General features: G+C 41.1%; 1 protein-coding gene across 2 annotated transcripts; it reads right to left on the bottom strand.

Moving 5' to 3' along the window:
• Positions 1 to 1,614: 1,614 nt before the first annotated feature.
• Positions 1,615 to 15,521, bottom strand: LOC125542790 (protein RST1). Of its 2 annotated transcripts, XM_048705962.1 has the most exons (24): positions 14,783 to 15,521; positions 14,364 to 14,447; positions 13,550 to 13,826; positions 13,159 to 13,409; positions 11,969 to 12,140; positions 11,679 to 11,869; positions 10,886 to 10,986; positions 9,932 to 10,007; positions 9,333 to 9,464; positions 9,172 to 9,253; positions 8,938 to 9,010; positions 8,666 to 8,840; positions 8,316 to 8,446; positions 8,150 to 8,238; positions 7,639 to 7,727; positions 7,333 to 7,545; positions 6,765 to 6,842; positions 5,646 to 5,828; positions 4,361 to 5,212; positions 3,990 to 4,286; positions 2,849 to 3,487; positions 2,587 to 2,734; positions 2,302 to 2,423; positions 1,615 to 2,193 (listed from the first exon to the last, which is right to left on the bottom strand). In XM_048705962.1, exons 1-24 carry the CDS (start codon positions 15,458 to 15,460, stop codon positions 1,831 to 1,833), a joined length of 5,496 nt encoding a protein of 1,831 aa, XP_048561919.1. In that variant the 5' UTR covers positions 15,461 to 15,521; the 3' UTR covers positions 1,615 to 1,830. The 2 variants fall into 2 exon arrangements, with proteins under 2 accessions (XP_048561919.1, XP_048561920.1); XM_048705963.1 differs by lacking the exon at positions 14,783 to 15,521 and having other exon boundaries at positions 13,550 to 13,626; positions 14,364 to 14,422.
• Between the last annotated feature and the right edge of the window lie 342 nt (positions 15,522 to 15,863).

The following is a 15,863-nucleotide window of genomic DNA, read 5'->3' as shown; positions in this document are numbered from 1 at the left end:
CCCTTATAGCCACCACAAGGATAAATTATTGCACCTTTCAGTGAACTAGCAATACATTGGACTCGCAGCCATGTGATTGGTTGGCTTTGGGGCCGGGCGCTATGATAGGCTCATGTTATACTTGAGGGGATAAAATAAAGCGATAGCGAAAGGGCACGGCTTTGATAATTAAGATTGTTTGGCAGAATCTGCTAACGGGTACGCCCCCACGGCTATGATATACTCAAAAAAGCGTGGCAAAGCAAATGTTTCCTGAGACACCCAATTGGTTCCTTCATGGAAACATCCAGGCAAAGATGTTTGCAGGCCGTGGCCGCGCGGCTGCATGCACTTGACAGCATATCTGATCACAATATATAAAGGGGGGAGATCCATGGAGATAAGAGAATCCGCATGAAAGCAATGGAAGGTTTTAACGGCACTGCTAGCTCATCTGCCAAAGGCCCTTGGGTGGGTGGAAGGGGCGCACTAGGCATATCGATTAGCGGCTATGGAACGAACCATGGGAGATATTGATTCCGCCGGGGTTCCTTTATCTCGCCCGTCCGTACAAGAGTCGTGTGTCTAGATGGAAGCTACCAACGTGCAAAAGTGACGTCTAGCTAGCTCGCTGTGTCCTGGATTTGACATTCTCTATTCGATCTTTATTTCTATACATCATATTTTATTTTACTTTCCAGGAACAGTTACAATCTTCCAAAATTACCATTTCTAACTGTATCCTGCAAGCTACTCGAGACATATTCTTAAAGTTGTAGGCAGAACAGTGGCAAATTTGTGAACCGGAGACATCCATCATGGCGAAAGGCTAAATGCAATGGACATACAAAAGAGATGGTACTACTAGCCTTTCTGCGGTTAGTTCCTTTTCTATTTTTGGAAATGCTGGTAAGTTCTTAGGACAGATTCCATCAAATAAAAAGTCAAGAGATAACTTTAAAAGGAAAAGAAGGCGTGACGGGAATTTAAGCATCAAATGCGGTGCTTTTGTGGGGGGGTCTTTCTGAAAGAATGAGAATCATCATTAGTGATTAATTTTATATTTGATCATTTGCATATTGATTTGATCTTTCTATAGAGCATGATATCATACCAACAGAGCAGCACCAGATTTTATTTGTTTTTCAAGTGTAAGAGGACTTGATTAGACTGTACCTGCAGCCTGAAAGATGTAATGTGGCCACCAAGAAGATTGTGGGATCAAATCCCAGAAAGCTCAGACTAACCTACAACAACCCTTGAGATGCTGGTGGAGGGACTAACAATGACCAGCGACCCACACTGCATTGGAAACTGATAGAGATATCTTCAGACGAAGCTTTAGGTGAGTACCCATCAGGTTCTGACTCGAGTCAAAGGCTCTCTGCATGAACCATATAAAATGCCAGCACATTTTGAGAAACATAGTTCAGAAATATATAGGGAACATAACCTCTCAAGGACAGGGCATATGGCATAATATGATAAGGTTTACCTGTAATGAGATCCAGGTAAACATGCACTAAACTTTTCCATCTCAGGGTGAGGGTGAGGGCTCTGACGACTATCTTTTTTCCAGCACTCTGCTCTTTCAAATTGTTTGGCGATAAGAAATTGTTGCATAGTGCAATCAAATTCAGATAACACAGCAATTTTAATCTCCGGTTATCTTCCACCAAACTGAGTTTACTCTAAGAACCATCACTTACAATGTATCAGGAGACTGTTAAGCTAAAATTATATACAACAAAGGTATTTCTACATCATCAGCTAAGACAGCAATAATATGTGTTCTAGAAAAATATGCTATGGCATACATATCATTAAAACGAAAAGCAGTTCTCCTTATAATCATAGTGCCTCCAGGTTTGCAAGCTTTAGCTGTTTATCTACAGCCAAGTGATCTTCCACCGCAATGCATGTAGAGCGCAGCATGTTCGCAAGAAAAGTTGCGTTCTCAGCTTCACTTCCATGAATATGATCATGGCAAGGAAGGCCCTCTCCACGAGTCAATTGTTCTGCCCATGTGTAGATGCGAGTGGTCAACAACCATAACTTATCAGCGGCAGAGTTTCTAAGGTCATCCCAAATGCTGCTGGAGAGAAAGGAAGGCAGTGTAACAGGCAAATCACTCAGTACGTTTGTTGGATTAACAATGAGAAGTGGCATATAGATACAACAGCTACCACATAGCAGGCCAACAAAACGCAGTGCCTGAAATATTAGAACAAAGAGGTACGTAAGGCAATGAGTGACCATAAGCAATTCATGTTCATGTTTGAGGTCATGCACTGTCAGGACACGTTGCAACTGAAAATTTACCGTGGAGGGATGAGCTGTAACACAACCAATGTCTAACGCATCCAAAAGCCACTGCTTCTTTATACCATTGTCAGCAGAGTATACAGCTGCTGCAACCTCAACAAGAACGTTCCACCAGACGCCTGAAACAATATTTGTTTGTTACCTTCAATGATAGAAGGGTGGGCGGCAGATAAAGAATGGAAAATATAAAGACTGAACACTACTCATAAGCATGGCCCAGCAACAGACAAACAGGAAGGTTCGAAGCACAACTCAAAGCTGAGGGATGCAGTTGCCGGTTACCATCAGCTGTTGTACTCAGTATGGTAGTCTTTATGTTCCCCAGCTCAAGTGCAGAAACGCAACCAGCAAAACACAACCTTGCCCTGATGATAATCTTCCTTGCCGCATCAACATGTTCCCCTTCACTTAAGGATGTGGTACTGTGCACCTGAAAAGAAAGCTGAACGTTAAGTTGTGAAATAGAAATTACATAGGAAGTATACTGCTCGCTGAAACAGATAACTAATGCAAAAATATTTGTGAAGGAAAACTAGAAGAGCACCTGCAGCATATCACTTGACCAACTTTTCTGAGCAACAATGAGACACTTGATAGCAGCATACCACTCATCCACGAATTCAGGTTGACCATCATTACAGAGATTCAACAGAGGTAACAACCATTCGATGCATTTCTTAACATAAGAGAAACTGTCAGTCTCTTCAGAGACCACCTCCACCAGGCACTTACAGATGCCTTTCCAGAACGACATTCTTAACATGCTTCTCTGCTCAGGAGAGTAATCCAAGTATGAAGATGAGTGGGAACAGAAGTACACAGCTAAATCGTCGTACAGTTTCTTAGATCTTGAATCAGAGAAGAGCTTCATTAGGTGTGACAAATATTGGAGCAAAACAGACTGCACGTTCATTTCTAATCTCCTGAACCTGGGTAAATCTGTCAGATCATCCAAAAACTGCAGAAGAGGACTGATATGATCGGCATGAGCTAGAGAAAAATATAAGCATTCTTCCCTTAATAATGTAGGATCTCGATGATTGTTTGACTTATGAGGAATTTGTGCCTCAACTTTCATGCACCGCCGTACTATAACCCCCCAGTCTATAGCTGGCACTCTAGGAGCTTTAGTAAGGCATTTCAGAACTGTTGCAATTGTATTTACTGGCACCACATCACCAGGCTGTAGATGTAAAATAACATAATAAGTCAATAAAAAATGCTCATCAAAACAATAATTGCTCGTCTAACTCCACAACCCTATAAATAGAAGAGGATCCACACATGACGCCAAACTGTAAACTTGCTTCGCTAGGAAAATATTCGTGCACCATCAGCCAAATTATCAAGTTCGAAATTTAGTATCCAATAACCAAAACTATCATCTATGACGTAGAAGAGCATATGCACTTATTAGATCTTTGCATCAAATACAAGAACAACTTAATACTCCGTATAAGATATGCATGTTTATCAAGAGGAATGCAAAAAAAAAAACCTGTATGGGTATTTGGCATCACCAGCTTTTGAGTTTTCAATGCACATATTAGAATATGTAAACTGCGAGTTGAATAAAGTGTACTCTCTTTTTCTAGAATACTTTCTTTAATAAATGTACAACACAAAAGCCTGATCTTAATAAGCGAGAGCTCAAGTTATTCTTTCAAGAAAGATTCAGATCAAACCTTTTCAAAGTTAAGATCCCTCAGCCAGAGACTTAAGTTCCACACTAAGCTTTCAGCAGAAAAACTTGTTGATTGACTGGAATCAACGGAATTTCTTTGAGAAGAATCATTAACATTAAGACTCTGATTCTTTAATAACCACCTACTTCTAAGAAATGATACAGCCCACGCAGCATAATTCCGTATGTGATTATCCTCTGCGTCCTTGGCAAGAAGAAATATTTCCTGAACCATTGACGTTGAAAGAGTCTCGCCAACAGGACTTGTAAGTAGAGGACCTCGCACCAAAGATGACTCCTGTGCCCATGAAAAGGATTACTCTAACGTTACAGAAAAGTAAAGAGTTAGGGTATGCAGGCAAGGGGAGAGACCTTCTCATGCTTTATCTGTGAATTCATTGATTGCCAACCAATCCCAGTGAGGTCTACAGCACCTGCACCAAAAGCGTTGACAGCACCAAACATGCCTCCCAAATGGACAATAGGAGGATACGGATGGGTGTATATATTTTTAAGGGTGTCGAGAAACTTCTTAACATCAGCAAATTTCATGGCATGCACCCCATCATTCAATATGCCAGACAGCAAAGATCCAGCACCGATACAGATAGCCATCAATAAATTCTGAAAGACAGTTCCAGATTTCTTGAGGTTCAGGAGTTCAGTAGCTAAAGAAGTGTAGCGATTGAACAGAGCATCCAAATCATCATTCAGTAACTCCACTCTCTGGCAAAATGCTATGACAGATGGCAGAGCAAGGCAAGAGCCCATACATAGGGATACTGAATTTACTTCATCAAATAACACAGAGCTTGAATCAACATCTGGTATCCATGATATCAATATATTCTTGAGTTCAATAACGTCTTCATAAGCTCCAAGCCTATACAGAGCAACAACAGAGTTTCCCAGACCAAGAACAAGTCCCGCAATAGCCCAAGGATCATCATCTAAGCTGTCACAATTTTCTTCCATTCCTTCCATGGAGAATGTTCCACAAATACTTAGTTTCTTGAGAGAATAACATGAGGATGGACATAGTCTAACTAATGAAGCAGTCACAGTGTGAAGAATTTCTTTAACTGATGCACGCTCGTTGAGTTGTGTAGTTGCTTCTAAGTCTGAATCAGATTTATCTGCTCTGGTTAGAAGACCTTGGCAAGCATAACCTAATCCCAGTCCACAAGCTCCTTTTACAAGATAACTATCAGCATTTGAGATAACCTGGATCCAGAAGGGCATAATGCATGGTGAGAAACTTAAAACATATGCTCATTATATCAAATAATAATATTCCAATAAAGCATGTCAAAAGGAGATGCCATCAACTGCAGCATGTGGCAGCATGAAAATCTTGAATGAACATATACTAGGCATTGTTTGCTGCATGAAGCAAGGCCCCATAAGCTCCTAACAGTACGGTGAAGCTGGCTGGAAGCAATATTTATAGGTACTACTAGCAAACGCCAAGCAATCTGTCACAAAAACATGTCTGGCAGCTAGGCATGCGAGTGACATGTGAGTCGGTAACATTGAATGTTTGTGTGAAAGTAAATCAAGAGATATGGTTCATGGCATCTAGTTCTATACTTTTTAGAAAAGAATAATCAACCTAGTACAAAAAGGTTGAAATATCATGGAGAGCAAAATCATGTACCTCAAAGAGTCCATTGATAACCTGAAGCTTGCTTTTTTTGTCCGTGGGATGAAAACAGTTGAATATTAGTCCCAAAGAGATAGCTGCAGACCACTGTTGGTGCTCATGCTCATATTGCAGTAACCATTTCAAAAGAAAATCTGATGCAGATGAGATTACTAGATGGGCAGTTGGAGGAACTACCTGCCAGTAAGACAAGATGCAGCGATTACATCAAAATTGAGAACCACTCAGGAACACATCAGAAACACTGTAGAGATACAGACTGTATTCTTCAGTGCTAGAAGGCCAAAAGTGAGCCAATAATAATAATGCTTAGAATATACACTTAAGTCAGATGTTGATTTCTGTGTGTATCGAGTGTATTTCTAGAGTTGTGTTTTTCATATGTTTAGCTGAGCCGTGAATGCTAGAGAAATTAGAACTTGTTCACATATTGGTAGAGGAGCACACAAAAAAAGGCAGCTCGGTGCACGTAACTCCCGCTTGCGCAGGATGGGAAGGGTCCCACCACTTTGGGTCTTTTGTACACAGCCTTTCCCTACATTTCATCAAATGGCTGTTTCCAGAACTCGAACCCATGACCTCATTGTCACAAGGCAACAGCTTTACAGCTGCGAGGAGGCTCCCCTTCGCTAGAGAAGGAGATAGAGTGAAAACTCTGGTCAAATCAATTAGAACGGGGAGTAACCATGAGTACCAGCCACATGCACACCATAAACCTGTAGCATCTGTGGACACCAGTGGCTTTTATATTCTTTTGGTAAAAAAGTGTAGATTGATAAAGTTAAAGGCTTAAAAACCGATATTGCACAGTTGAATAAATTGCAAAGGTTAAAAATCCTGCATCCAGCAGTGATGAGTGCATTCTATGTTTGAGGCATGAGCCAACTGGCCACATGGCGTCGAAGGAGAAATTAAAAACGCAGGGTGCCAAAATCATCAGAAGTACTCCCTCCGTTCTGAATTACTCGTCGCAGAAATGGATGTATCTAGATGTATTTTAGTTCTAGATACATTCATTTCTGCGACGAGTAATTTGGAACGGAGGGAGTACATCATACTGCTGCAATCATAATCACACTTGAGAATGACTAAAATATCAATAAAAAAATTTACCAAGCACAGTGCTCCAATTGCAAGAGTAATGTTAACGGCAACTCTAGGATTAGATACAGGAACGCACTTGCACAATATCTGCAATCACAATTAGGAAAACTTAGGGAAAAGTTATCATAAACAGAGAAAGGAAGCTAACTTTGTTCATGAAAGTAAAAGGAGGAAAAGGAAGATAACAAGATGGAAGGATGGATTCATGTGATAGTAAATTCCTGATAATTTACACCTAAATGAACGAAATCATATTTAGCCTATGTCGAAATAACAATCATAATCCATAGATTGTGACTCTTTTGAGTCAGCACATTGCCGATAAAAAGTTTTAAAGTAAACATTAGATTATCATTTGAGTAAACAGCAGCCATGACATGTACTGATGTACCTCAAAATCTGCATACATGCATAGAGAGAGTTGTCAGTTACAAAAATCTAGGTTCTTTTTATTTGCATCAGTGCCCCATCATCTAAACTGACACTTTCTTAGTAGCATTTGTGGCAATTCAAGAAAGGTTTTCTCGAACAAAGACATCTATAAAATTGAAAGAATAACTAAGACATATGTACGCACCTTAAAAATGTCGTTAGCTGCTTTTAATGGTTTATTCAACTTTGAAGATTCTTTAGTGTCGAGCAAAGTTACAACTGCCTGCATCCAATGGGAAACAAATGATTTCCATGAATGCAAGGCAAGAAGAGCTACCACGATGTTTCTTGATATAAACATAGATTCAGCCATCTCCATTAATGCTTGCTCATATGCAGCATGTACTCTAGATAAATCCTGTGAATAAAAAAATGTAACTGATCAGTATAGTATACAAGGACACACGTTTTGGCAATTATAGATGAAAACATGCAACTTCAAAGATGCTACCTTAGATTTCCCTTCACGAAGGATGTCTTCTGAGGAAAACTTGATGGTTAAAAGAGCTGCACCAGGCAACCGATGGTGTGCAGATTTTTCTACAATTCAAAAAGTTTAGCTGATTAAAAGCTGAAGCTACCATTAGAATGTACTCCCTCCGTCCCAAAATTCTTGTCTTATATTTGTCTAAATACGGATGTATCAAGTCACGTTTTGGTATTAGATACATCCGTATCTAGACTAATCTAAGACAAGAATTTTGGGACGGAGGGAGTATTAAACATAGAACATAACAAATTACATATGTTTTCATACTCCCTCCGTCCCAAAATAAGTGTCTCAACTCTAATACAACTTTGTACTAAAATTAGTACAAAGTTGAGACACTTACTTTGGGATGGAGGGAGTATATAACATAAAAAGGACAAACATTTTAAGAAACAGGATAGTGGACAAAACATCAGGCATTCACCTATTTAGTTGTACAAAAATTTAACTCATTTGCGTACGACGAGCATACCTTTAAACACGGCCTGAGGGAGAACGTCCAATAACTTCTCAAATTTGTGCACCATGGTTCTTTTATCTGCAGTTACTCTACGGCGGTTTCTGGATGTATAGGGAAAAAACTCAGTTAAGGATGTACATGTGCATCTGAACTGGGTAAATTCAGAAAATATACTAACATGTGCTCAAATTTGATAATCTCGACTTGAAAGTTCTCCATGGCTTTGAGAACTTCCATATTGTGTTCATTAGTAAAGCTCTCATAGTTTCTTCTCCAGAAATCAGGAATAGAATCTTGAATAAGTGAGATCTGAAATTACCAACCAAAAATTAAGAGAACGTGCAGAAGCTTTGCATATCTTTTCATTAAATACTGCTAACTTATAGTTACAAGAGATACAACGCATGGGTAATTTACCAAAAGAAACACACAGAATACCAAATGTAAGAAGTAAACAGAATGCAATTTTCGGTCAAAGTATAACAAATATGGAGATGCAGACAATAACACAACAAAGTGCAGCAGAACCTTGTAGTGGGACAATGAGTGAAAAGCAGTTCCTCTTGCTTTAATCCAAAGACGATCAGCTTCGGCGTTACTTTTCTTATATGTACCAATGCTCCACAATGTTTGTATCAAGTTCTTTGATGTTTCAGAGTATGCTTCAGCATCCATTGCTCCCCATCTCAACAGAATGCATAAGCTGAAAAGGGGAGGAAAGGGAGATAAGAGTCAGACCAAACTAAACTGGTGTGCACATAAGCACATTTGCATTAAATGCATCATTCCAGTGACCTTACCCATTCGAAACCGTGGGGTTGACTGAATAATCTGTCAGCTCCTTTGATATAACTTTCCAGGCGGTATAAAAATCTGCATGCATATGAGCTGCTTGCCTCAGAAGTGAAGTTCAGAAGACATGAATTCTTAAGATTTAACCACTGTCTTTGCTAGCTTTCAGATGACATGACTTCGTATAACATGATATTTCGAAGAGGTCAACAATCTAATGTACTGAGTGACAATCAACTTACCCACAATGTCCGCCTCACAGAGATAGGAGAGGCTCTCCAGGCCAAGAGCTTGAACTACAGAATCACGGCTCTCAATACAAGACTACAAGGAAAGTGTTAGAACGTGGACCAAGTCAAGAAAGAATGCATGATGAGCCAAAAAGGATGACGAAAATACACACCGAGACAGATAATATGAGATCAACACCTCTATCTGCGTTCTGCTTGCAAACATCACGCACTGATGCAGCAATACTTGTGAAAACTTCTCTATCAGTAGTGAAACTGGAAAATGTTTCAGGATCCAGAACTCCCTATTTCACAAAGCGGAAATTAGTGTTGATCTTGTAATTGAACAGCGAACCAGTAATACAAAAAAATTGCAGATTGACAAACTTTAATTAATCATACTAACTAATGGTATGCGTATATTCAAGAACATTACATTGAATGTTTGCTTAAAATTCAAGAATGGAGAAGAGCTTCAATTATTTTATTTATTGCATGGCATGGTTTTAGCTAACAACTTGGCATTTTCATAACTTAAACTCTAGGGAAAGGTGACATGATGATCCACTCATCAGTCTCGATTGGATTGTCTTTGGAATTCAAACGACATAAAGGTATAAAGTTATCACTCTAGCCATTCAAAACTGCTTCAGAGACATATGGTATGCATAAGTTTCAATATTTCATAACATAAACACTCATAAGCAATGTATTAAAGCTTTTGATAATGGCCAAACAAGATTCTAATATTCAACTTATTGTGTGCCCTTACTTGTAAGTTTGGAAATGCCCAATCTGTGATAAACCATATCTTGCAAAGCAATCGAACAGCAATAGCATATAGAGTCCTGCGTGTTACCATGCAGGAGTAACATGAAGATATATTAAAATGAATAGCATGTAATAGGAAATAAATACTATTGCGTCAGCACATACTGTTATGATAGATAATGCCTAATTCAGCTTCAGCTTATTGCTCACAAATAGTTGTATGTGGACAAGTAAAAACTTATAAAATATCAAGACAAAAGTTTCAAAAAAAAAACTAGATCCATTCACTAGCGCCCAGGGCTTCTTTTAGAAAAATGGGGCACCCTGCGGAGGCTGAGCCTCGAACGCAGATGGGCGAGCTCCCAGACATGGGCTCTAGCCAACCGAGCACTACTCAGTTCTCCATCAAGACAAAAGTTTCTTGTATTCAAAAGTATTGATGTTTGTTAAAGGCAACCAACATTCATATTTTCCACTCGTCTATCACTTCTGAGTTAAAAATGAAATTGTGAATAAGATACCTACTTATTTTCCTGATATATATTGGACAGGCTTCTAAAAACCATATATTATGGGCAAGTTGTTGACGACTTGTTACTGCATGCAGAATAGTCACATGCTCTGTATTTAAAAACTGCACGTCATTTTGTTATGTGCTAAAAACAATGATTTGGTTCACACTGTCAGCTGCTTCTTAATTTTTCTGAAACTGCCCAATCCGTGTTGGAAATGAGTTGGTTCCTGCTGTATGCATGATGAGGTATGTTGCTCTGTTTCTTATTATATGAAGAGGGTTTGTGGACAATTTTCAAAAACCATAAAAAGGTGAAAAGAAAGTATATGCACTCCACGCCAGAACAAGACAAGCCAGCTAAAACAAGCAAATACAAAAAATAACAGGAAACTTGAGTTGAACCCAGTGATGTCAAATTGGATGAAGAATTGAGATACTTACGATTTTGCATCCTTTTTAAGCATTGGTGATATCAATTGCAGAGCAAGTGGAAGCACAAAACCATGTGTAGCAAGTGATGGCAACGACTCAAGCAAACTGAGCTGCAGATGATATAGAAAAAATAAATGTCAAGTACATTCCTCTGCTTGCAGTTATTCTGTTTATTAGATACTGATATGAATCAAGATACACGTTGGGGTAACTAGCGTGCACACGATGGCCAGACAGCATGGCAGAAAGGCGGAGGAGCAGCAGAAAGAGGAGACCATAGAATATGTTAACTAGATGGACTCTTTCTTGGGTAATTTATATATACATGGCTATCTCTTTCGAAGGGATGGCTAGACTTGGCCACTAAGATGCAGTCTATACCTCTACGGGAATTAATCATTTTTTTGCGAAAGAATCATATTATGTTATATCAGAAGTATCCAAGTATATGAAACAAACTGACAGCAAAAATAATTATTCATACTCCATTTTTCAACTAATGATACAGAAGTCAGCCCGCGGAACATGACTGCACGGTTGCTGCAGCAACCTATTATGAAGGCTGCCAACGCTGCCCTACATTAAGGATGGTATTTCTCACTCCTGATTCCAGATTCTATGGTGTTAACAGCTGTGGCTTCCCTATTATCAACACTTAATTAGATAGTGAAGATCGGTGTCAGTCTAGTCTAAGTAGTGTGATAAGGATTTTGCATCTTTTAAATTTATTTATTTACGAATTCATGTATTCATAAACCACTAGCGTACAAATAAAGGACAAAGATGAAATTACAGCACTGACCAAGCTATTTGCTGAGAAGTTATCATTGCTGTACATAATCTTGCAATAGAAGAGTATAACTAGCAACAGCGGCATTCCCAGTTTCGAATCTGATGCGCCAAGATTACCCAAGGAACGAGCAGCAGAAGTACCAAGTTTTGGGTGCATTACCAAAACAGATACTACAGAGCTTACAAGCGATGATATTGCTACTGCAAGTAATTAGACAGAGTGAGTTTCATACCCATTTTAAGGATTACACAAAGCAGAACTACAAGGCAATATGTAAATGTACAAGTACATTCTTCAACCTGATGACATCGTTTTTGAAGATGAGCCATCCAGTGTAAGCTTTTCTCTGGCAAGGACTGACAGATACTCGTTTATTTGGTCTGTCCAATAATTAGCTTCTGAATAGTTCACAGCCGACTCCGGCAATCCCTTGCAAATTGCATACTTCGTAAAAAAGAAACCTGAAGATGACTGCAACCAGAAAGCAGAATTAATACAAACATATATATGAGCTACAAACGCATAATGAACCAGCTATGAAATCAAAGCAGCATTTCTTGGGAGAGAAGTTAAGTGCACAAGGAGCAAACAATGGGCAGACCTGTACCCACATGCAAGGTTTTGAGTCGCGACTTGGCGAGTCGCCGCGAGCCCTGAGGCTCGGCGTATAGTCGACGAAAGTCGCTGTATAGTCGCCATAAGTCGCGAGTCGCCCTGATTTTTGGAAAACGACTTGGCGATTAATCGGCGACTATACAGCGACTAATCAGCGACTCAAAAACCATGCCCACATGAAAACAACATTTTCTCTCTTCCAGATTTGGAAACAGGGCCAGTAGCTGTGTGAATATTGACTCAGAGTAACACTAGTATATAGGTGTACCTAACATAGATTATTAACAGAAATAGGTTGCGAGCAAATATGACTGTACCAGTTATCCCGCATTTTGTACAAAATTGTAAGACATCAATCAGTGAAACAGACATGGTAAGCAAACTGCTATGCTGATTCAAGGTTGGCTACTCGACCTTGAGCTCTAGGGATACCATTCAGTTTGTGACACCCTCAGAACAAAGCAGAACTCTCTTTATGAACTCTCTTTAAGCGATAAGGCGCCCTGGCAGCACCTTAGAAACATGCCCGCTTTAGGCGCTTAGGTGTCGCTTAAACGTCAGAGCAGGTGGTGCTCGCTTTAGGCACTTTGCCGCATTATAAACCATGGAATAAACACATACATGCATAAAAACAAAGCTCTAACATGCCACATCAGCAGTTCAATTGTTGAAGATGTGAAGTGTAGAATTCCCATCTTCTGATAAGTGGTAACTCAGTTGTCAATACAAATATTTCAACGCATACATCGTGTGCACAAGGAACAAAAAGGTATGTGATCATCTCTATCTCTATCTCTCTACTAGGTGCTTTACATAAAAAGGCGAAAACAAGCAGAGTTGCAGCATAGCAAAAAAATAAGAGGTAAAACATCACCTCAGACCATAGATGATGTACAAGTTTAGGAAGGATAAAGGTAGGTCTGCTTATGTGGTGGACCATTGAAATGTCTTGTTGCTCTGATGAACAAGAAGCAGGTAACTCCAAAACAAGCAAGCTAAATCTTGACAGGACATGGGATGCCACTGCTTTAACAGATCTCGATGGAGAAATAACGAGGTTGATAACTGGCAGAACACAGAGTAGCTCCTCACTGAAGTGATGTACCACTTCATTTGTTTTGAGCGCTGCAAGCAAAATAAATCAAATATTATGAGGAGCCAAGGTTTTAGTGTCTGTCATAACATGAAAGAAAACCAAATTAAAAATTGAAGTTGTCGCTTGCAAATGAGAGGGGGAAAGGGGATTCTAAAATTTAGGAATGTACCATTTTCATGTCTCCATTCAACCAAAAAGGCCAGAAGTTTCAATCCAGCCAGTTGCTCAGATTCAAACTCCAGCGCACTGAGAATGCAGGAAAGAGAACTGAGAACACCAGAAATTTCAGGAAGATAGCATAACCCAAGGTTCTTTTGCACCGAAAACAAATATTTTGATAATCCAAGAACTGCACAAGACATTCCCAGAAGTTGGTGATGAAGTGAACATTGCGACAAAAGTATTTCTAGCAACTCCACACTACTTGCTTGGGCATCATAGGCTGGCTGTTAAAAGAAGCAAGTTATAGCACAAGTATGATGCATTGCTGATACATAGGAATTATATAAGCATTTGAACTGAAGAAACTAAAGAAAGAAAATTGACCCTAGAAGGCTATAACTAACTGGTCAGTTGCCTAACTGGCTTCCTACCTCAGTTCCATCAATGGATGATGAACCATAGAGGAGGCTCATGTGTAATTCAACGTTAGGTAAGTGCAGCACCATACTAATCAGTATACTAGGCAGTTAACCTTCAGTATAAACGTACTATGCCCAGGTGTATTCCATTAGCGATTGTATAAATATATAAAATCAGCTCACCAAGCATTTCCATAACTCCTAGGTTATAGTTGACAAAAGATTTATAAAAGGCAGGAGCAAACTGTTTGGTTCTGTGTTCTAACTCCACAAGCGTAGCCTAGAATATGAATTTCCTGAGTATCTAATTCATAACCAACATGACTGCATTTTAAAATATCAGTAAGACGGGGCTACAATTATTTACACAAAATAAGCAGATAGAACATAGAAGAGCAGTACCCTTTGAGCATGAGCTAACTTCCTCAGTAATATCACATATGCATCGACCAAGCACTCCACAGAACTAAGCCAGAGCCGCCCTTCCTGAAGACAAAGAAATGCAGGCAACGTTATGTGCAGAGTAAGATAATTTCCCCCTTTGAGGCTTTGACAGCTACAAAATGCACTGTCAAATACAGTCCCAGCTATGTACTATCTACTGAACCCGACTATAAATAATAACATTAACATCCATAGGAACAGGAACCGTAACACCCACAATCGCTCGTGCCACAACAATCATTGCTCGAACACAAATGAAATGCAAAACGACTGTGCTGTTGTTTATGTGCCCTAGATTCCTCGCAGGATTGCCAACAACTGCATTCCCCAGAAAAACGAATACCACCATCCATGAGGGAATAGACCAAAACACATACCTCCCCATCCCCGCGGCCGAAATGCAGCAAGCTCTGGCCGAGCAATTTGAGCACTGGGACCGCCAAATCCGATTTGCCCGCTGCAGTGGCCGCTGCGGCAAGCGCGCCGATTAAATCCCTCGCGAACGCGGCGTCCCCCTTCCTCACCACGGCAAACATCACGAGCGGCCTCAGGAACCCCACCACGCCGTCGACCCCCTCGGCGACCATCCTGGCCGCCTGCCGCGACAGCTCCGCGCGCGCGCCGTCAGCGCCCGACGCGAGAGCCTGGACGAAGGGGTGGTTGTGGGGCGGGAAGCGTGAGTCAACGGGGCCCGAGCGGAGGACGCAGGAAACGAGCGCGGCTACGGCCTTGACGAGGCATGAGGCCAGGCGGGGAGACGGGGAAGCGGAGAGGGATGCGATGAGGAACGGGAGGGCCTCGTCGGGGGCGAGGAGGTCGGTGCGGGAGACCGCGAGGCGGGCGAGGGACGCGGAGGCGTAGGCGGCGACAGCGGCGTGCGGGGAAGCAAGGAGGGAGGAGATGCCGTCGTGGGCGGCCGCGGGGAGGGGAGGGGGCAGCGTGAGGAGGTGGCGGAAGAAGGCCGCGACGGCGTGGCGCTGGAGTGTGGGGTCCGGGACGCGGGTGCGGTCGACGAGGCGGGAGAAGGCCGCCGCGCCGGACGAGGCGGAGGCCATGGCGATGCGGTGGCCGAAGACGGAGATGGCTGTGGACTACTGGACTGTTGTAGGAGACTAGGAGTAAAAGCTACTCGTACCAGGCCGATCGAGTCGTCGAGATGAGTTGGGCTAAATTTTTTTTTAGTGGAAGATGGGCTAACTGTTGCGGCCTGACTCGACAATCTTGGCCCTAATCTTCTACGTCTCCCTTGAAAATATTACCTAGTTAACGAGCGCTCAACGCCACTTGGCGCGCTCTCAGCCATCCGTCACGTTTCGCGTTTTAGACGCTTCCTACAGATTTTTTTTAATTTTTTCGCAAACGTTTTTGGCTTTTTAAAAGGCTTTTCCGGATTTTTTTCGATGTTTCGGTTTTCCACCGGTCTTCCTTAGCTTTCAGGATCAAAAAAAAAAATTGCAC

Source organism: Triticum urartu, chromosome 3 (assembly GCF_003073215.2).
Source record: "Triticum urartu cultivar G1812 chromosome 3, Tu2.1, whole genome shotgun sequence".
Taxonomy (NCBI): Eukaryota; Viridiplantae; Streptophyta; class Magnoliopsida; order Poales; family Poaceae; genus Triticum; species Triticum urartu.
Note: the sequence above shows the minus strand (reverse complement) of the source record. Positions and strands in the feature narration are given on the sequence as shown.